Here is a 23,602-nt window from a genome sequence, read left to right on the forward strand (position 1 = left end):
AACTGAAGAATTAGACAATCATTGCCATGCCTTTATATTGGGATCAGACAAGCTGCAGATGGTTTTGATTTGATGAAATTTTTTAAACGGCTACTGACAATGATGTTTTGTGCACTGGGGTAAGGGAGACTGCCTGCAAAGCAGGACACCTTCTTTTGGTGAATCCATATTCTCTTCTGCTACAGAACTTCCTTTGGATTTCTCTTACCCAGATAAGACACATTTTTTTTTAATTGAAAAAGTAGACTTAACATGTATATTTTTTTCCTTTGGCTAAATTCAAAGCATAATAAGTGAGTGTAATTTTCTCTTTTTTAAAATTTAAGTATAGTTGCTATACAGTATTATATGTTACAGATATACAATATAGTGATTCACAATATTTAAAGGTTGTACTCCATTTATAGTTATAAAATATTGGCTATATTCCCCATGTTGTACAATATAAGCTACAAGAATATACTGTGCGATGCAGGGACCATTATATTAACATATAGATTTTAAACACAGCTTGTGTACCACCAATGACCACCTGACAGGCAAAGACAGCCTCTGTTTAAGATATTCTGGTCACTCAGAAGGACTTAACATGAATACAGAATATATGAGTTCCAACCATTTTTCTAAATGTAGGGTTCAGAACCATGGTGGTAGCTGTACAGAATGTCAAATGACAGTCTTTATATAGAATCCATTTTCTACTTATCTACTGTAATTGCTACTGCTTATTGCTTTCACCTGGCCATCACAAAAAAACTTAAGAATTGATTGCTACTCCGGGGTGCAAGACTCAGCATGCAACCAACCCAGTAACTTTTGGCGTCACTGCTAAAATTAAAACTAATTTAATTGTTTGGTTTAAAATCTGGAAGGGATTTCAGAAACCATCTGGAGTTCTAGACTAGCTTCTTCAGTTTATATGTACTACCTATACTGAGTCTCAAACAGGTGACATAACTTCTTGAAGCTCACTCAACCAATTAATGGCAGAACTGTGGCTGGAACTGAGGTTTCTGGATTCCTGGTCTAGCCCTCTTCCTACAAACACTGTTTTACCACTTCAAATTTTGTAAGGCTGAAGTATGGTAGACATTAACATGGACTTTGAAACTAGAGAGACACAATTTCAAAGTCCGATTTAGCACTTAACAAGTCCTTTATTGCCTCTGGGTGGGAGATTCCTTAACCTGAAAATAAGGCTGAAATGGGGGTGATGGCATCTACCCAGAAGGTTAGAAATGATATAGGTCAAGTATCTAGCACATTTCCTGGTACATGGAGGTGCCCTGCGAATAGTAGTGGTGACAGGGAAGGCTATTATAATTATTTTGACACTTTGAAAAGATTAGGGATGTACCTTAATCAAACTTAGTGCCTTCCATTAAACAGGGGATCTGCCATCATTTACTTACACTTTTTTGAAATTATTTCTGCTTTAAGCAGAAAGTGTTTTATAAGTTTAACCACTTATGGAGTAAAGCAGAATGTCTTGATATTTATCCTAATATTAACTGTTTTGATCTTCAAATGATACTTTTAGTTTTAATATTTCAAGATTTGATGTAAACGTCTAAGATTATCCTATCTATGGTCTTTCAGATAATACAGATTTTAGTCATCCCCCTCTTTAACACACTGAAGAAATAAGAAAACTTCCATCAGGGGCTAGAACAATAATAATATTAGTGCAGGATGCTTAGGAAGCAGAGTCATGGTGTATGGCTGGGTGGGGTGCTGCACATGGACAACAGTAGAAGGTACCATTCTCCTTTGTAGGTGCATCCCCAAAACAATGGATGCAAATCCAGGGCAATGGTCATTTTTTTACCTTAGTCCCTGGTACAGTTATTTAATCAGAACCCTAAGGTATTTAGCCACAAGTATCAGGAACTAGTAAGATGCTTAATTGATCAAAACGTTTCTGAGGCCAGGAACACCACAAGTAATTAATTACTACTCTCAGGGCCAGTTTCACAGAATTTTCAGCAGTCTTTTTCACGCGTGAGGCATCATGCGGAAAAAAATTCCTTAGTAAAACACACGCATTCTTTTTTAAAGTGTTGGTGTTGGTGGCAGGATGGGTGTTTTGTAGCATAATTGTTTTATATGGAAATACTGCTATGTGTTCTAGAACGAAGTGAACTTCATCTGGATAAAAAGCACATCTTTTGTAAGAAGTTAAGCTCTCATATTTCATGACCAGAAACTGCAGGCCCTGTACTCTCATCTGGGTGGGTTAAAACCACTAAGTATTGACTCACTGCAGTGAGTGTGCGCGCGTCTGCACGCAGGCGTGTGAGTGTGTGTGTACGCATTTTCTTCTGCCTCTGAAGGTGGGAGGCTCCATTTCCTTACTCAGGAAGCGAACTGGAATAGCAAAAGTTTGTCACGATGCCTGAATAAAACTGTTCAGTCTTTTATCTGTAATAGGCTAAGGTTGCTAACAGGATTTATAGGGTCATTACTTTCAACTGTTTCTTGACACCTAACAATATTATTTTAAGCTCCAGCCGAGTAATTATATAACGTCTCTCAGTAATGATCTGTTGCTTAAGATACACTTTCTACTTTACCTTTCAACACATACTTGATAACCTCTCATTTACTAACTGTAATTGAGGCAAATTCAGTCTTGGCTAATTAGGGGCTCTCGGTACCCCTTCATATGTTATTCTTGGTGACATATCAATAGAATTACAGTTTACTTTTTATTTTTAATTACAGTAATAAAAATGTGCAACTTAAAAATATTAGAATGTTTAAGGACATCATAACTATTTTACAAATAACAAGTCCAATGTTCTACTGGGGATACACAGAATGACAAAACCTTCACAACCAAAACAGAATGGTTGCTTGTCAAGGGTTCCCCTTAGAAGCAAACTCACAGCCATGTCTGATGCTTAGGCGTTGAAAGGAAAGTATATACCTATCACCAGGACAATCAAACTAGCACATCACTTTAATGTTGGCCTCCTGGCATCCACTTTAGTTAGCTCCGTTTGTTATTGCTGCCATACAAAAGGTCTTCAAAAGAAGTTTGGTGAACGAAGGGGAGTTTAAGTAGGAAATAACTTTATGAAGAAAGAAATTCTGGGACTTCCCTGGCGGTGCAGTGGTTAAGAATCCGCCTGCCAATGCAAGGGACATCGGGTTCGAGCCCTGGTCCAGGAAGATACCACATGCCACAGAGCAACTAAGCCAGTGCGCCACAACTACTGAGCCTGCGCTCTAGAGCCCGCGAGCCACAACTACTGAGCTCGCGTGCAACAACTACTGAAGCCTGCGCGCCTAGAGCCCATGCTCCACAACAAGAGAAGCCACCACAATGAGAAGCCCGCGCACTGCAATGAAGAGTAGCCCCCGCTCACCGCAACTAGGGAAAGCCCACGCACAGCAACGAAGACCCAACACAGACAAAAATAAATAAATAAATAAATTTATAAAAAAAGAAAAGAAATTCTACCTCTGTTACAATCTGATGGCAAGCTTTGTAGTAAATAGGTCGCCAAGACAAAAAATTGAAGATGTTAAGAAACACACACACACACACACACACACACACACACACACACACACACACAGTGGCCTATTTCCAGAATGACTCTACCATTTTTTCACCATAGAAGATGTGCTTTAGCTATACCAAGAAGAAACATAATGGGAATAACATCAACTCAACTTTTCTTTTCTGTTCAACATTTTTGAAAATTACCACATAAGCAAAAAAAGTAAAAGAGAACTTGGAAGTGAAACATATGCGTGTAAATTCAGAGCAATACCAAGTGGAAGCAGAAGTTGCTAATATGGTTTCAGTATTTTGTAAACGAGCCAGCTGGATGGATGATAATTTTTCTACCCCTGCGGGGCATCAAAGCTTTTAGGAAATCATTCTTTTCACACATATTAACACTTAGCTTATTAAAACAGATGATACTTTTATTGTAAAACAGCCTGGGTAGAGGCTAGAAACATAAAATATGAAAGATAAGGCTCATTTTGACCACCCAATCCGACAAACAGCAAACACTGACATGACAGACCATGGTGGAGATGATGACGTAGCAGGACCTTCTGTAACTGCCACAGCTGAAGTGTCACCATGAAGCCCGTGAACTGCTGTTATGAAAACATTTGCAGAAACTTGCATAATTAAATGAAACTGCCAGAAAAGCATTTCTAAAATGCAGAGAAGATGTACATAAATAAATACAGTTCAAAGCAAATACTACATTTCAGGATCAGCACTGTAGTGAATTATGCCAAGTTATGTCACAAGCAAAGTACCATTTCCTTTGAACTGACTGCTGAATAATTACAAATGAGTGACAACATTGTTGTTGAAATGGACTGCTCTCTTAGTCTCTTTTACAGGTACTCGGTGAATGAAACTTGCTGATCAGGCCATCTAAAACCACAACCTCCCCGTTCTAGGAGCTGCCATGCCTCAGTGAAGACCTTCATGAGACTACAGCAGTATTCTGTTAGCAAACGTCAGTACTAGAAAGCAAGATGAAAATGCACACTAACAGTACAGTGGCAGATATCTGCCTTTATTGCAGCTTATTTCTTTGTTTAAATGAAGACTATCATACTGACTTAAGAAAAACTTTTATAGTAGGGGCCAAATCCATTACAGTCTGATTCTGTTTATGGACTGCTTTAAAGGCAAGTGATGTAAACTATACACAACGGTAAACTGGATATCACCTTGCTTGCTAAAATTAACCTTAGAAGGATTTTGAGACTCTCACTCTAATAGTGACAGTTTCCAAGTATAGAAAAAAGCCAGTTAAGGCTTCTGTCAGCAGTCAAAGAAATAAAATGGTTAACTATATTAGCTGCGTAGAAGAAAAAGAAATAAAAAAAGAGAGTCTGCTTTGCAGACATACCATCAAAGTGTAACTGTTTCCTTCACAGTACATCTGCAAAGCCAGCATGATTTGCAAGGGTACTTACATCAAACAACTTTTCTATATACATTTCCTCATTGACCTTTTCTCGAAGAATATCCTGGTTTTGCCGAACAAACATAATATAGGTGTCTGCCAGATCCATTCCTGGTTTCTGTTGTGAGGGAAAAGCACAGGGAATAAAACAATATCACGTCTTGATTGTGAAAATGTTATTTAATCATCATCCTAGAAAATCATTCCTTATATCCTTTCAAAAGTTACAGTAGAAAAATATGCTTAAGATCAAATCAACAATGGACACCTTCAAATTCCATAATTAAAGTAAATGAAAGTTTATTATTGAGGTCTATAACTTGAGTCATAGTTACTTATCATTATTAAGATGATTAGAAATATGTGGTTGTAAGCTAGTAGATACTCTTTTTTTTTTTTTTTTTAATGGCTAACTTGCTAGGTCAATATGCCAAGCAGTATAAATGAATACATTTTTCAAAAAAATTCCCACATGCAATAATCATTTCCTAATTGTAAGTTCAATTTCCTTTTCATCATTTCTGGCTGGTTTATCCATATATATTTTTAAAAATGTTAGCTTTCCTTGGTTTGCCTTCCTCAACTACTATGGGCGTTCAAGGGATACAAAATAAATTTTCTTATTAGGAAGATATTGAACAAAAAATATTTAATGCATTACAAAGTGAAATGCAAATCAAAATTTTGTGGGCTATCCATTGCTTCTACTCATCCATATTTATCAATACTACCTCAAGGATTTATATTATTTTAGAAATGCAATAAGAATATTGATGAACTAGTCTCCCATGAAGAGCCAAAGGTGTGGATTAGATAAGTTTCCAAAGTTACTCAACGTTTGGTGTCTTCTAATATTAGACAAGATAAGGCAGTTAATAGAATTCCTCCTTCCTACAGAGTCTACAGAATCAGCACCAGGGAGGGACAAAAACCTGAATGGCTCCCAAAGAGTTTTCCTTCTAAATTTATCTCTAGTTCTTCTTTTAGTTTCACATAGCTGGACTAGATGATCTGTATACTCTATACCTGGGGTTGATTCATAGTCTACACTGAGTAATTCATTTAATTAGAATAGGACAATAATAATGATGAAATGGTAGAATTGATGCCCGAATAAGTCAATGTCAGTCGTTCATAATTTCGTATCTACAGGATGCACTTACAAACTCCATCAATGGACTCTTTGTAAAAGTAAATAATATAAGGAAACTAGGTGAAAGAGGATATGAATCATTTAACTATTACTACTGCAGGAAAGACAAGATATACATCTGAGTGATGCTAGGACAGTAGTAGTGCCTTTTCCTTAAATGAAGGACAAAGTTCTTATCACTTCTTTTTCCGGGAGGGGATTGTATTTTATGTATTGATACAATGATAAAACTGCCCATCTCTTAACCAGTGCACAGTATAGACATTGGGCATATCTCATTAATACAAATTAATTTGAGTTTTTGGTAACAAAGTTATTTCTGGGCAATGAAAATCACAGAAAGTTCTTATATATTTACCTCTTATATTTAGCCTGAAGGGAAATTTATACCACATGGACGGAAGGATCCTGTCAAACATAACCTTGAGGAGGCTTCCCTGGTGGCGCAGTGGTTGAGAATCTGCCTGCCAATGCAGGGGACACCGGTTCGAGCCCTGATCTGGGAAGATCCCACATGCCGTGGAGCAACTAGGCCCGTGAGCCACAGCTACTGAGCCTGTGCGTCTGGAGCCTGTGCTCCACAACAAGAGAGGCCACGACAGTGAGAGGCCCGCGCACCGCGATGAAGAGTAGCCCCCGTTTGCCGTAACTAGAGAAAGCCCTCGCACAGAAATGAAGACCCAACACAGCCAAAAAAATAAATAAATAAATTCATAAACCAAAAACCATAACCTTGTTATAACAAAATTCGTGACTAGCTATAATCTGAAACAACTATTTATATAAATGTCTTCACTGATCTTTCCTTCCAGAGCATCCATACACAATGTAGGAAATATATTCCAAACTTAATGGAGACAACTTACCAAATTCACGCCTTCACTATTTTTCTACATAATTCTCATAAGCAATGTCTGAAAGTTTAAATAATTACAAGGCTACTCAAGAGAAGCCTAGGTTATTTTCTTCTTTGGGGGCAAGGGGTGTTATACGTAAGTTTTTCCAGTAAAAAGGCAGGGTAATTTGTACAAGACTACTAACTACTATTAACGGTTGAAGACAGCTAGCCCATAAGATAAGGATTTCTCTCCATGCCTCTCAAATTTGTCAAGACACTGAAAGTGTGAACATTCAGAAAGGATACTGCCGCAGAATGAAAATGACAGGAGAACGACTTTCTATACATGATAACAAGTCAGCTCTACATCTGAGTTTCAGTCAGGTGCCTAGAAGCAAAATACTGTGATATGTATATAATACCAAGGCGGCTGGGCACAGCCCAGAGGAACTGAGAGTTAAGAATCAACACATGAGAGGCGTGCCTCCTCCACCATTTTTCCCCACCGCTACCCCATTTTTATTCCTGCCTTTCAAAAGAAGAGTACGCTTAGAAGTTTAAACTAGTCAATCACTTGACCCATCAGACTCACTGGAAACTGAGTTACAGCCAGGAGAAAATGGAGAATGATGGCTTTAAACACTTGCCACAGACCCGAAGGTAATTTTTTTTCCCATTTCCTTGATCACTTTTAAGATAACATTAGACATCATGAAACACTGTCCAGGAAGAATTTATCTTTTGTCATCTAAAACTAACAAATACTTTTACAGTTTAAGCCTAAGAGAAAACTCAGTGCTATTCCCTTCCGCAGACCCGAGGGATATAATACTGAAATCTGTAAGCTGAGACAGTTCTACAGCTCTCTAAGAAAATCACAACCGTGGTTGAGGGTGTGAAGTAAAGCTCATTTAAAAGTTTATTTCAACAAATTAAGTGTTGTCTTTTTCTTTGTTTCTTTTTGAAATTACATTTTCTCCCCTTTGGCAAATTAAGATCCACTTGCCAGAAAACAAAACCTACAATTCTTACATTCCTCATTAGCATTATTTCTTCCTTTATCTTTGAGCTGTTTACGTATTCTTGCAACTGTGACATACGGGAATTTCACACCTAGTGAATATATTTTCATGTAGCTTGTGGCATGAGACTATAATCATTAAAAGAATATACACAAGTAAGGATAACTGCAACAGCTGGTGACATTTACCAATTAGAATTATAGTTCTTTAAAACCCTTTATCCTTCCTTTGGTGTATGAAGGGTAATTATCTCTGATAAACTGCTGAAAAAGATGTAATTTTCCTTTTAAACAGTTTCTACTTACAGTACAAATGTGTTTGGATAGAAGACATTATCGCTGGTTCAGTGCTCCTTTGTGCAAAGACTCTGTTTTATGGCAGTAAGATCTACATATTTTGGAAGTCACTGCGTCTCATTCCATTATTACATGTTATCTTATTAGGAAATAAAGTTTAGTTAAAAAAGCAAAAAACTGAACACACTCAGTTAAGTTTTTGTTTGCTGGTGTGTAAATGAAAAGCATGCATGGGACTGCATCACCAGGTAGAATATTGCTACACATTCTGGTGCAAGTGGGTGTCTCCAACCTTATCAAAGGAGCAGCCTGTTAAACTTCAACAACTGTAGATCTGGATGAATTTTTATCAAGGATATTTTGTTCTGGAGAGCTACATTTAGAAATCTTTGCTATATTTGTAATTACAGTTTTCTTAATGAACGAGAAAATAACAATTAAAAACCACATAGCGAGCACATTATGTATTTAATACCACTAAGAGAGAGTAAATGTTGTTTTCCATTCTCCCATTTAAAACTTTGAGATCACGCAGCGTAGAGAATGGGATTGAGGACACGGGGTCGGGGGAAGGGTAGGCTGGGACGAAGTGAGAGAGTGGCATGGACATATATACACTACCAAATGGAAAACAGATAGCTAGTGGGAAGCAGCCACATAGCATGGGGAGATCAGCTCGGTGCTTTGTGACCACCTAGACGGGTGGGATAGGGAGGGTGGGAGGTAGACACGAGAGGGAGGGGATATGGGGATATATGTATATGTATAGCTGATTCACTTTGTTATAAAGCAGGAACTAACACACCATTGTAAAGCAGTTATACTCCAATAAAGATGTTAAAAAAAAAAACAAAAAACTTTGAGATCCTCAGTTCATTAAGCACTAACTTCTCCATCTTGTTTCTTAGGGTAGTAATCTCTATAAATCAAAATAAGCCTTCCTGGATTGCTTCTAATTCGATTCAGAAAAGAACAGAATTTGGCTAACGAAGTTATAGTAAAAGGATACAAATATCTAAAAACATTCCCCCACGAGCATAAAGAAATCAAATATGGATGGGAATGGAGTATGGTAAGGTGAGCTCCTCTGACTTTGGCTGCATGATAGAATACACCAGCGAGGGAATGAGTTTAAGTAAGGATGCAGACTCCACCAAATTTTTTTCGAGCGCTAATCACTGGTTAACCCAGTGAGATGAAAATGCCGTTTAAAAAAAAAAAGAAAAGCAAAAAATTCCTTGTTAATTACACACTGCAAATGCTCTTACTTCCTGCTGCTACACCTAATCCCACAGGTGCAAGTCTTCACTTTCCCCATTCATGGGTGGGTGGGTGCAATGCTGCAGACATTTTTCACAGCTACAGATTTAGATACAGAAGAAGCCCGTTTAACCTTCCACAGGAGGTTAACAATACACTATGCAAACACTGTCATGGTGTCTATTTAACAAGGAGACAAATTTTTTTTTTTTTCCCCCTGCGGTACGTGGGCCTCTCACTGTTGTGGCCTCTCCCGTTGTGGAGCACAGGCTCCGGACGCGCAAGCTCAGCGGCCATGGCTCACGGGCCCAGCCGCTCCGCGGCATGTGGGAATCTTCCCGAACCGGGGCACGAACCCGTGTCCCCTGCATCGGCAGGTGAACTCTCAACCACTGCGCCACCAGGGAAGCCCTCCCACTAGGTTTTAGTCACTGATCCTAGTTCTATCCTCTTGATTGATACAGACTGAGGCTTCTTTAAATGGGAACTCCATGTATTAAACATGACTCTCTTGTCTCTTAGCGTTTTCCTCTCTCAAGGATAATATTCCAATTTCCCTTTTTTTCTTTATAAGCCATTATTTCCAGATCCCCTTAACCATGCTGGCTGCTCTCTTCAAAAGGAGGTAAAGTAAAAATTATATGTCGCTTTTAAAAGACTACAGATGGATTTTCCCACAATAACACAGATGTGAACAAGATAGTATAGAGCAGAATGATTATTCTTTAGAATCTGGACACTAGATTTATTATAATCAGTAATAATGTATGATGACAACTAACATTTATTGATCACTAACTTCATTCCAGGAATCCTGAAAAGTACTTAACATATTTACAACAAGCCTAGAAGTGGTATAATTCTATTTCCATTCGATAAAGTAATTGATGTCCACATGGGTATATGCCTATGTCCAAACTCATCTAATTATGGACATTAAATATGTGCAGGTTTAAATATATCAATTATACCTTAATAAAGCTGTAAAAAAAAAAAAAAGGAAACTGATGCCCAAGGTCATACAGATACTGAGCAAAAGTGATGGAGCAAGGGTTCAAACTCAAGCAGTCTGGCTCCTGAGTTTGGGTTTGTAATGTCTCTGTTGTACTACCTCGTGTTTGTTTTGTTTTGTTTTTTTAAGCAGCTACTTTACATTATGGTCTCACTTAATTTTTCATACAACTTTTTAACATACATTGCTATCATCTATATCCTCCCTACCTTATAGGGAGGCAATATTTTTTGGGGGGTGGTTAGTTTTAATATTCTACTTTAAATCTACTGAAGTTTTGGATTGGGCCTAGTGTTCACGTCTGTAAAGCTAAAGTGAATGTTTTCATGCTGGTCCTACATCTACTATAGCCATTCTCCCTTCCCCTCTTGCAGATCTGAGTTCCCTTCATCTAAGTTACTGCTGAGCAGGGGGAACAGATTCACCCCCTCGAGGTCTTGCTTTTCTTATATGTCTAAGGGCTTTGCCACCATGAACATTCCAAGGTTCTATGATGGAGCCTTGAACTGTGCAACTACAACAGGAACTGCTCTCCAGAATAGGGTTGTTTAACCAAGAAAAAATCTACCAAACCATCCAAAGGTCACAGTTTATCACCCTGATTAGAAAGATATCACGGGGGTGGGGAGGGGTCGGCTACTAGCTTCTTTGCTAAGAAGCAGGAGATAATGAAATTCACTTCTGTTCAGGAACATACTGATGATTTTTCTCTTATGTATGATATTTTTTCTTTCATAAAGAAGTGTCATGAAAGTACAGATTACAAAGATACATAAGACTATGTTCATAACATGTTATATTTAAATGACTTGATTTGAATCATTTTCTGTTATTGACTCTTTTTTAACATCTTTATTGGAGCATAATTGCTTTATAATGTTGTGTTAGTTTCTGCTGTATAACAAAGTGAATCAGTTATACATATACATATATTCCCATATCTCCCCCCTCTTGCGTCTCCCTCCCACCCTCCCTATCCCACCCCTCTAGGTGGTCACAAACCACCAGCTGATCTCCCTGTGCTACGAGGCTGCTTCCCACTAGCTATCTATTTTACATTTGGTAGTATATATATGTCCATGCCACTCTCTCACTTTGTCCCAGCTTACCCTTCCCCCTCCCCATGTCCTCAAGTCCATTCTCTACGTCTGTGTCTTTATTCCTGTCCTGACCCTAGGTTCTTCAGAACCTTTTTTTTTGCTTTTTAGATTCCATATATATGTGTTAGCATACGGTATTTGCTTTTCTCTTTCTGACTTACTTCACTCTGTATGACAGACTCTGGGTCCATCCACCTCACTACAAATAACTCAATTTCGTTTCCTTTTATGGCTGAGTAATATTCCATTGTATATATGTCCCACATCTTCTTTATCCATTCATCTGTTAATGGGCCCTCAGGCTGCTTCCATGTAGTGGGATTGCTGGGTCGTATGGTAGTTCTATTTGTAGCTTTTTAAGGAACCTCCATACTGTTCTCCATAGAGACTGTATCAGTTTACATTCACACCAACAGTGCAAGAGGGTTCCCTTTTCTCCACACCCTCTCCAGCATTTATTCTTTGTAGATTTTTTGATGATGGCCATTCTTACTGGTGTGAGGTGAGACCTCATTGTGGTTGTGATTTGCATGTCTCTAATGATTACTGATGCTGAGCATCCTTTCATGTGTTTGTTGGCAATCTGTATGTCTTCTTTGGAGAAATGTCTATTTAGGTCTTCTGCCCATTTTTGGATTGGGTTGTTTGTTTTTTTGATATTGAGCTGCATGAGCTGCCTGTATATTTTGGAGGTTAATCCTTTGTCGGTTGCTTCATTTGCAACTATTTTCTCCCATTTGTTATTGACTCTTATACATCTTCAGCTGTGCTATAATTATATGGAATACCTGACAATCAAGTATGTACTAGGATCATGAATTCCTCCTTCTCTTTTGTGTTAGGAATGCCACTTGATATCATAGATAATTTTATATTTCTAACGCTTCATTTCATAAAATGTATTTTTTGTTTTTTGCTTTTTCAAAATTTCAAAAATGAGATTATTTGCTAGAAGATGTTGTTCATTTCTCTGAAGAATTTTTTTTCTAGCTCTTTACCTTACTATCATCTTCTAAGTGACATTTATGGGCTCTGTTGTTTCTTGGATGGAATAGGACAGAGATCTAGAATTCACAGAATGATAGAATATCACAGTTAGAGGGACTAATGCAGTTTATATAACTTATTCATCCATTTTATAGATAACTAAGCTGAGGCCACTGAAGTGAAGTAATGCCCAGGGTCATACAGTTAATCCAAGGGCATAGAGCAGCATAAGAGGAATTAAACCTCAGGTATTAAGTCCTAGTCCATTGCCTTTTAATTTTTTTAAATTTTAGAATAATTTCAGATTTATAGAAAAATTGTGAAGATTGTATGGAGAATTCCCATTTACTCCCCATTAAGTTTCCCCTATTATTAATATCTTACATTAGTATGGTATATTTGTTACAATTAATGCACAAATAATGATACATTATGAACTAAAGTCTATACTTTATTCATATTTCTTTAGTTTTTACCTAATGTCCTTCTTATGTTCCATGATCCTGTCCAGAAGACCTCATTACATTTAATTAGTCATTATGTCTCTTTAACCTCTTCCTGTCAATTTATAAGACTTTCCTTCTTTTTGATGATCTTGACAATTTGAGTACTGGTCAGATATTCTGTAGACTGTCCCTTTATTGGGATGTGTCTGTTGTTTTTCCTCTGATTAGACTGGAGTTATAGGCTTCTGGAAGGAGACCACAGAATATTTATCAAGAATAAATATTATCTATATAATTTATCACTGTTGATGTTGACCTCAGTAAACTGGCTGAGGTAATACTGTCAGGTTTCTCCCTGATAAATCCATTCTCCTCACCCTCCTTTTCATACTGTGCTCTTTGGAAGGGAGTTGCTATGTACAGCCTTAAGGAGTACGGAGTTATACTGTCTCCTTGGAAGTAAAGTATCTACATGATTTATTTGGAATTCTTCTGCTTGGGAGATTTATCTTTTCCATTTCTTTTTTTTCTGGCAGCGCCGCATGTAGGATCTTAGTTCCCTGACTAGGGATCGAAACTGCGCCACCTGCATTGGAAGCACCGAGTCCTAACCACTGGACCACCAGGGAAGTCCTTCCCCCATTTATTTATTTATTTATTTATTTAATTTTTGGCTGTGTTGGGTCTTTGCTTCTGTGCGAGGGCTTTCTCTAGTTGCGGCGAGCGGGGGCCACTCTTCATCGCGGTGCGCGGGCCTCTCACTGTCGCGGCCTCTCTTGTGGCGGAGCACAGGATCCAGACGCGCAGGCTCAGCAGTTGTGGCTCATGGGCCCAGCTCATGGGATCTTCCCAGACCCGGGCTCGAACCCATGTCCCCTGCATTGGCAGGCAGATTCTCAACCACTGCGCCACCAGGGAAGCCCCCCCCCCCATTTATTTATTCAGTCAATCATTTACTTACGTCAGTATGGACTAACAGATATATATTTTATACTTTGTGTTATAAGCTAACACTACCTAATTTATCTGGTTGCTGAACTTACTCTAGCTCAGGCCATTGGGAGCTCTCTCAGGGGTCTCCTGGGTCCCTTTAACATATCTCCTATCATTGTGGGTTTTTCTTTCTAGACACTTCCTTACTTTCTCTCACACATATATAAGATGCTCCAGGCTCATCTTGTGTTTCCTGCCCCAGTCCTAGTGTCAGCCATTTCTTCAAGGAATCCTGGTTCATTTTATTGGAGAGTAGAGACCACGATCTGGGCACTGGGTGTGCTTGTAGCTACTGGGATATCACTGCTTCTAGGCTCTCTCAGCTAACAAACCGAGGAAATATATGTGTATATACTAACCCGTGCATATACTATATCTAAAAATATTTCTATACGCAACCAGCTCTATCTATATTAAGCTAAAGACAAGTTCACACTGATGGCTCCAACTCCAATCCATTACCACAGGGATAATTCTAGCCTCTTCCTCTTGTTTGTCTTCAACATCTCACTCCATGGGAAACTTGGCTCCCACCAGCCACCACCCTTTACTTAATTGTTCAATTCCATTATACACGTAGAGTGGTTTCTGAATTGTTAACCTGGGAGGAAACACTTTCTCAACAAGAGTACAATGTTTATGTACAGTTCCTTTTTCCTTTATTTTTACATATGCCACCCATTTCAAAAGTGACTCAGATCAGCACTTTTTTCCTTCAACTTTTTTTAGTGAGGTTATTCCATACATTTGCAGTAGGGTTTAGATTATTTTATCACAGTCTCCATCCTAGGATCCCATGATATCCTAATTGATTTAAAAATTATTTTCATATATTCAGGTTCAATTTTTGTGCTATAAAGTTAGGACTTGACAGAAGCATAGTGTTTTATATCTATCATTACAGTATTACATGGAACAGTCTCACTGCTCCAAAAAGTTCTCTTGGCTTCACCTATTCAAGTCTCCCTGACCTTGAACTTATGGTAACCATTAACCTGTTTGTAATCTTTATACAGTTTATTTATAGTTTTTTAGATGTAGTTTTCCCTTTTAGAATGTGATATAAATGATATCATACAGTACGTAGCCTTCTCAGACTGGCTTCTTTCACTTAGCAATATGCCTTTAAGATTCATCTATGTCTTCGTGTCACCTGATAGCTAATTTTTCTTCTTCTTCTTTTTTTTTTTTTTGCTGACTAGTACTCCAATTGTATGGACATACCACTGCTTGTTTATCCATTCACTGACTGAAAGACATTTTGGTTGCTTCCAATTCTTGAATATGAACAAAATTGCTATGAACACTTGTGTGCAGGTTCTGGTTGTGGACATATGTTTTCAAATCAGTTGGATAAATACCTAGGAGTGCAATCAGTGGTTTGCTAAAGACTATATTTAGCTTTGTAAGAAACTGCGAAATGGTCTTCCAAAATGGCTGTACCATTTTGTATTTCCACCAGCAATGAATGAGAGTCCCTACTGCTCTGCATCCTTGTCAACATTTTGCTACTGTCAGTTTTTAAATTTTAGCCATGCTAATAGGTAACAGTATCTTATTGTTTTAATTTTCATTTCTCTAATGACAAATGATGTTGAGCATCTTTTCATTTGCCTATTTGATACCTATACGTCTTCACTGCAATGTCTGTTCTTATCTTTTGACCATCTTTTAATTGGGCTGTTTGTTTTCTTATTGTTGGGTATTAAGAGTTCTTTGTACATTTTAGATACAAGTCCTTGATCAAATATATGTCTGTGGCTTGTCCTTTCATTCCCTTAACAGTGCAGAGCAGTCAATTATTAAGTCCAACTTACAATGTTTTTCTTTCATGGATGCTTTTGGTGTTGTATCTAAAACCTTATCACCAAACTTAAGGCCACAAATATTTTCTCTATGTTTTCTTCTAGAAGAGTTTTATATTGTAGTTTGCATTTTACAGGTAGGTTTTTGATCAGTTTTGAGTTAATTTCTGTGAAAGGTGAGCCAGTGTTGTTGTTTTTTTTCTCATAAGGTTCTCCTTAAAAGACTGCTTCAGAAAGGTATCTTGCTGGAGTTTTAGCATAAACAAATAAACAGACAAACAAAAACAGTAACAGCCAACAGCACCTCATAGCTTTTGAAGTTAATGCTTACAGACGTCAATAATAGAGGTGTAATGTCTGGATCTAAGGGAGAAACTCTTCCTATAGCAATCTGCCATAGCCAGACCATATCTATGGTTTAGTATGCTTTGCTCTGGGTGGCAACTTGATTTAATAGTGAAATTGGTAAGCTGGAATTCATCTAGAGAGCAATTGGTATGATAAAGAGTCTGAGTACAATTGTTACAGCTGTTTTCATGATATGTCTATTTCCCTATCTCTTTTATTCCTAGACACTGAACAGCTTGTGGGCAGGACATATATATATTTTCACCATACATGCCCAGAGTCTAGCACTTAGTACGTGTTAAATAAGTATTTAATTAGTGAATTCAGTGAAGAAGTTAAGGATGTTTAGTACAGAAAATAAGAATTCCTCAGACAATATATCCCTTTGAATAGCCACCATATCTCTTGGGAAGAGGATGTATGATAATTATCAACAAATATTTGAAGGGCTATCATGCAGAAAAGGGGTTAGAACCAAGACAGAATTCACAGAGGTACAGAATTTCAACTCATTATACATAAGAGGAGGCTGTCTTATGGTGAGCCTGCAATCACTGAAAAAATTAAAAGAGCTTGACTGAATCTTTGTGAGGGCTATCAGGAGAGGGGGCTTCTGCATTGAGAAGGAGAGTGAATGAACCACTTTCTGTGTCTTTCAATGCTAAAGCTCTATGGGCTCTAACAGATCTAGTACACAGTCAAATAAAGAATTTCAAAAGCTCTAAGAACAGAAATAATTATGGTGTCCTATTCAAAATTAAAAACAAAAATTTGTGATTCAAAATTTGTAATTCAAAATTAAAAACAAAAATCTATATTATAAAGTACTTGCTAGGAATTCCAATAAAATTCATGTGTTCCCATGATTACTTGTCTTTTTTTTTCATACAGCGAGTATAAACCATTCCCCCTTAATTCTCCCTTTCTCTCTTTCATGCTGTTCCTTTGCAGGACCATACAAATGTGATTATTTCTGCTTATTGCCCAGTACTGACTTTCTGATTCTAGGTACAAAACAAGGAGTATGCCAAGACTTCTTTTGGAATCATCTGTAAAACTAAAAACAAACAAACAAAAAACTACTCTGAAGAAACCCCAGGCAAAGGCAGGAAAGTCCATGGCCTTTTCATTTAAAATGTTCATTTATAATAACTATAGCAGCAATAAACCTGGAGACTGTCTAGTCCATAGTAATAAAATGCAGTTATGCATTTCAAAAATAAGAGCCACCTACAACTGATATACAACGCTTGCCAGCTCTCAAACCACTAACATTCATAATGATGATCTAGAGATGGTGATGCTATTCAAGTACAGCCTTAATCAAAGATGAGATGACTTATATTCCACTTAGTTTAAAATTTTAAGTTTCTTCCCATTGTGCTCTAATTCTTTGAAAATTGATACACGTGCCAAAACACATGATTAAACAGAACATCTTAGGCCTTGATCATATATACGTGATAACAGAATTTAAGGCAAAAGCTAATTTGTTAATGACTATCAACTTACAAATGCTGTACTAACTTGTTGATTATATTTATCACATGAAGTTTTTTTCATTGTAGCTAAGTAAGTTTCGTACTTTCCTCTCATGGTATCTTAATTGTTGAACAAATTTACAGGTCACGCATTATTTCCCAAGAATTCTGTGAAAAACCAAATGTTGAACTAAGTGAATATTGATTTATTTATAACACTTCTGTATTCAGAAAACTAGTTCTTTGATTCAACAGGTCTTGATTGTTACTCTAACTCCTATAAGAAACCTGTTAGAGCTTTCATGGAAAGGGAAGGAGAGTGAACCTTTTCCTATAAGTAATGTGAGTCATTTTCTCCCCCATCCTAGAGCTGCCACTGAGCTGATATGTTCTCATGATGAACTGACCTCCCCAAGTTACAACGGAAAAGGTACACTGAAATAACCTTGCCAGGCCTTGTTATGAGGGTTAGTGCTTGCTTAAGAAAAATAAACTGCTCCCTGAGGCAATGATGCTAGATTAAAGATTTGAAATAAACCCGTGGTGAACCATAATTATTTTTTAAAGACTTATTTATAATTTTAAAAAGCAGATAAAAAAATACTTACTGGAACATCAACATATTTTGCGGCTGCTTTCACCTTAAGTGGAAAAGAGATAATTATGAGAATTATTTTCTTAACTGTTTGATAAGTACTGTGACAGCAGTCAAAAGACAGCAGAGGAGAACTCATTCAAAATACTCACAGTGAATGACAGAATGGATGAAAAGAAAGTGCCTTCATCATATCTTGACAGCTTAGACAACACCCCTTCCAACACTGAAACAAACTAGAATACAGTTTATAGTGAGTATTTAGGATAGTACTGTGCATACAAACAAATAACGGGGCAAACAATTCTTGGACCAACTTCTCCCGTGGCACAAAAATCTGAAATGTATAAACTGACACAATGACAAAATCTCATTTTGAAGATGAACTCTAAGGTCCTTTTACATTGCTGGAAAAAATACGCACATTTTTTAAGATAAAAGAACAATGTGTAATAGGAGTCTGGTTACTACGTGTGAGATGACTTAAACCATTAGTAAAAAACTTTAAATCCCTGTGACTCTTCCTTAATATAATTTTCAACTCCAATATAGATGTTTATAAGTCCTCATCACAAGAAAAATTGTTGTAACTATGTATGGGGATGGACTTATTTTGGTGATCATTTTGCAGTTTATACAGATATCAAATCACTATGCTGTATACCTGCAACTAACATAATGTTGTATGTCAATGATACCTCAATAAAAAAAATAGAGAGATGTTTCGAGGCAACGATGGTCAAGCTTCATCAAATTCCTTTCTATCATATAGCACTCGACCATTCCCCGACTTTTTCTATCTACAGAAGAGGTTGAATGACAAAGAACAGATAATGAAAAGGTGTAACATTGGGGCCCTTGTAACATTGAAATGAAGTATGATACATCAGCTAACGAGTATTCACCAAGCAGTTCCAATTGGGACATGTAAGGATCATCCCTGCTTTCAGAAGCTCACAAAGTAGTTGGGGAGCTCAAACAGATACACGCACTGCAGAGTACAATGAAAAGAGCACCAGACTGAGAATATAAATCCTGATTCTGTCATTGACTGACTGCTATGTGGGCTCCAGCCAACCAGTGCACCGGTTCCCCCATCAGTCAAAGGTGTGTTTGTGTTGGTGGGACGGGTATGGAATTAAAATTGTCTTAAGAGTTTTACATTTCTAAAATTTTATACTTCTATGAAATGAGACTTAAGACATATATACTGTAATGTAATTAAAAATGTGGAGAATTTTATTTCATTGAGCAGAAACACTGAGTTCTGGCATGAAGATGAATAAAAGATATTAATAAGGATCTACTGCCCTACATCTTTCCTCTTTAGAAGCAAAATAATATGCACTATTGACAAATTATACCTTCCCAAAGGGAAAACACCGACAAGGTTTTTTAAATACAAAAAGGGAAATTAATGAAGGCTGGTTTTTGTTCACACAGCAGCTTCTTCAACAAAGGGATAATAATTCTAGGGACACACCTTATTGGTCTCTGGTGAGCAGAGAACTCGCTGAGACTGCACAGGAGATAATCTTTTCTCTATGGCTGGTCAATTACTGCAAAATAGTTTATGCAAAAGAAACAAAAACTTCCCTGCAGGTTTCTCCATCACATCATTTGAGACATGATGTAAGAACACAGAAACAAATTCATGTGAACTGCTGACTAAAATTTTATTTTTATTAAAGAATGAGAACTATGTATGGTTGGTTAGTTATCCTTGGGGATACAAATAGCAAAATACATAAAATTACAAATTGCTCGCAACTAAAAGTCAGTTTAGCACTTTCCTCCTGCCCATTAAGATTTCTTACCAATCACAGCTGGCTACCTCAACTTGCTGTGGTTGGCAAAGACCCAGAAGACCTATACTCCAGGCCTATGACCAGGGGAAGGGAATGCCAAACTTAATGGCCCTCTGCGGAAAATGCCTCATCTCTTGTAACTCAAATCTTGAAAGCCAGTGTGTGATGGGTGATATCATTTGCCACGAGGAGAGAGACAACGTGAACCACTGAAGGCTCTAGCATAGCATCTGGTTCTTGGTGCCTTCAAGTGAGTATTTGTTTACACAGGTGAGTGATGCTGAGGGACTAGGCAAAGTAGAGGCAGATCCTGTGGATGGATTTAGAAGACCTTAGCTCGAGTTGAAGCTCTGCCGCTCTCTGGAGGTGAGACAACGGTCTGGACATTCAGCTTCTCTAGCCTCAGTGTACTCATTAGTAAAACGGGGGGATGTCGCTGCTTTGCTCACAGTAAGGACGGTGCGAACATCAGCAGAGATGATTTAGGTGAAGGGACTGTGAAAATGGCAACACACTACGAGATGTAAAGAATGAATATTATCTGTATGATGAGTCAAATCACTAACCATTATATGTCTAAAAACCTACACATGTTAAGTCACAAGTTAACGGAGGTAGCCTTGGGATTGTTTAGTGATAAGGAGAAATAATGCATTTGGTTACCAGAGAATGCGTCTAATTCAGTGACGTGATATCTATGGAGGCAGGATAGAGTTGATGCTGTAAGTCAGAAGACCCATGTCGGAATCCCATCTGTTTCAAGGTCATGTGGCTGACAGTAGAGGAGGGAGGCTTTGGACACAGGTGGTCTGGCTCCAAAGCCCGTGTTCTTTGCCATCACACTACAGAGTTGTAAGCATTAAATGACATGACATAACTAATGTGCCTAGCATATAATAAGTGCTCAATAAATGCTATTTTCTTCTTCTTATTGAGCACCTAATATGGGAAATACAAAAAAAAAAACGAGTCTTAGACCCTTCCCTCCAGGAATGCACAAACTAGTAGGAGAGACAGACGTGTACACAGTCGGTCATGACACAAGGCAGGAAGTGATGAGGGACAAACAGTGTAACTGAAACTGACTTCCACTGGAGGATACTGGGTAAGCTTCGTTTGCATGGTGGCACAGGGGCTGAGCAGCAGGGTAGCAGAAATCGAGTGGCTAAAACAACACTTGGGGAAGCCCATTAGCAGATGACCTTAGGGCAGAAGTTGCCCCACTGTGGCATCTGACAACCTGTCTGGCTCGTCTTCTCTTTAGAGTGTGAAGGACCACCAGGTTATATCCCACGAAGTCTAGTGTGTGCACCTGCTGCATGCATGTCACAGCATTCTTGGGCTCCATTTTTTTTTTTTTTTTTTGCGGTACGTGGGCCTCTCACTGTTGTGGCCTCTCCCGTTGCGGAGCACAGGCTCCGGACGCGCAGGCTCAGTGGCCATGGCTCACGGGCCCATCCGCTCCGCGGCATGTGGGATCTTCCCGGACCGGGGCACGAACCCGTGTCGCCTGCATCGGCAGGCGCACTCTCAACCACCGCGCCACCAGGGAAGCCCCTTGGCCTCCATTTTAACAATAGTGTAGAGCCTCTCCCTGGGATCCTACCTACCCCAAATGGTCCCTGGGGAGGCCCAATACGGCAGGGACTCTAAGTGCTTACATGGCAGTGAACAGCGACTGCACCTCTGGGACCAACCACGTGAGCCATACAGTTCCAACAGGAAGGTTTTCTTTGTAAGATTTCTGTCAAGGCACACGTGGTGGAAGAGCTACCTTAAAACCCAAAATCTATGAACAAGATTGACTAATAATGAAGTAGTTTCCATCTGGCTTTTAATTGTAGAAGGCAGCAAGATTCTAAAGAAATCCAGCTAAATGCTGGGTTTAGTTGCTGTGTCTTTAACTGCTTCCTGTGAACTTTCTCTGTACAGCTCAGGGAGGATATAAATACTTACAGGTTTGCCTTGCGCTCCCTGTTCTCCTGAGGGTGTCAGGTTGGAACGAAACCCTGTAATCTCTGTTTCCCTGCTTTTCATTGCGGATGTCATTTACTGGGTTTGTTTGAATAATATTTAGCGCCCAAAGTCTGTCTGGGTCATTACCAACTTTGCCTCATTATGTACACTCTCAGGGAAATTAAAGATGAAGGTATGTTGAAAGGACTGGTAGAATGAAACATGAAGTATGCCACAAGGCATGTCGGTTTAAATTTCCTGCTGGATTTTAACAGGGTATAGGATTCATTTTCCTACATGTATGGAAAGTAGAACGACAAACTCTGAGAAGTGATAGGAACGATTCAGCTGTAGATTGGTGGATTCAAAACACGCAGTTCTTACTTTTCTCAACTGAAATTTCAGGAAGTAAACAAGGAATATTTGCATCATTTACACTGCAAGTTATTAAATCTTCCACAGAAAAAAGATGCATCCATAAACAAGACTAATCATGAAAAACTAGGTGTATTTTGGAGCGGGGGAGGATAAATAGGGCTGGAGATATCTATCAGATGTTTTATTTTTGTTTGGTACAATCAGGACTGACTAGTACTGTTAAAAATCCACCTGGAACCAGAATGTCATGGATTGGAAAAAAGGTTTCCTTCCCTGAACTGGAATGTTAATGTTATGATACAATGGAAAATAATCCTCACTTCTCCCACTGTGTATCCACGTCCTCTTTGAACCTTTGTTCCAAATGACTCCGAAAAGGTCCTTCCATATGGTCCAGATCGGTATTGAGGATGGACAGGATCTGACAGCACGTATTTATACGACATGCCTTGTTCTGCACAGTATCTCAGACAACTTCCAAAACAGCACGCCTAGCCCGGATGTTGGTGAAGTCTCCACATTCCTCTCATTGTTCCTTTCTCCCTTGTCTCCCAAATAGACTGAACTATGTTAGTTTGTATTTCTTTTCTTCTAATTACTCCTAACAGTGCATGTTATTCCTTTCAAGCACATTCTTGGGTTTCAACAGTTGTCTTCTGAATACATTGTCTTGATCCAAACAAGTAAATTTAACCAAGTTAACTTAATCAGACTGAATTGGTGGTGGTGGAGGAGATACTTTAATTGCATCATCTAGACAGTCAGGTCAGATTTGTCCTCTGTCCCTCTTAAGAGAAATTCAGGGGAAAATATTCTAGGTTATTAAAAAGCATAGGTGGGGCTTCCCTGGTGGCACAGTGGTTGAGAGTCCACCTGCCGATGCAGGGGACGCGGGTTTGTGCCCCGGTCCGGGAGGATCCCACATGCCGCGGAGCAGCTGGGCCCGTGAGCCATGGCCGCTGAGCCTGCGCGTCCGGAGCCTGTGCTCCGCAACGGGAGAGGCCACAACAGTGAGAGGCCCGCGTACCGCAAAAAAAAAAAAAAAAAAAAAAAAGGTGTTGTGGTATGTACAGGTATTTACACCTACATACCTATATATCTATATATGTACTTAGTGAAAAAGTATATACTCTTTCCTAAATCCGTTTTTGCAATAGTTGAGAATTCAGGAAGTT

The 23,602-nt window shown here is 38.5% G+C and overlaps 1 protein-coding gene across 14 annotated transcripts in view; it reads right to left on the reverse strand.

The window, feature by feature from the left end:
* The window catches only part of CADPS2 (calcium dependent secretion activator 2), a 499,759-nt gene that overhangs the window by 20,901 nt on the left and 455,256 nt on the right, over nt 1-23,602 (reverse strand). For 12 of the 14 annotated variants that reach the window (XM_029233024.1, XM_029233030.1, XM_029233033.1 and 9 more), the window contains 3 exons: nt 18,438-18,521; nt 18,299-18,331; nt 4,960-5,067 (listed from right to left, as the gene is read on the reverse strand). In XM_029233024.1, the coding sequence (XP_029088857.1) occupies nt 4,960-5,067; nt 18,299-18,331; nt 18,438-18,521 (225 nt within the window). Of the gene's footprint in view, nt 1-3,845; nt 4,180-4,959; nt 5,068-18,298; nt 18,332-18,437; nt 18,522-23,602 lie in introns of those variants that run through there. The other 2 variants (XM_029233028.1, XM_029233029.1) reach the window with 2 other exon arrangements.

The sequence above is a fragment of the Monodon monoceros genome, unplaced genomic scaffold (assembly GCF_005190385.1).
Source record: "Monodon monoceros isolate NGI ecotype Baffin Bay Population unplaced genomic scaffold, NGI_Narwhal_1 Super_Scaffold_2, whole genome shotgun sequence".
NCBI classification, from domain to species: Eukaryota; Metazoa; Chordata; class Mammalia; order Artiodactyla; family Monodontidae; genus Monodon; species Monodon monoceros.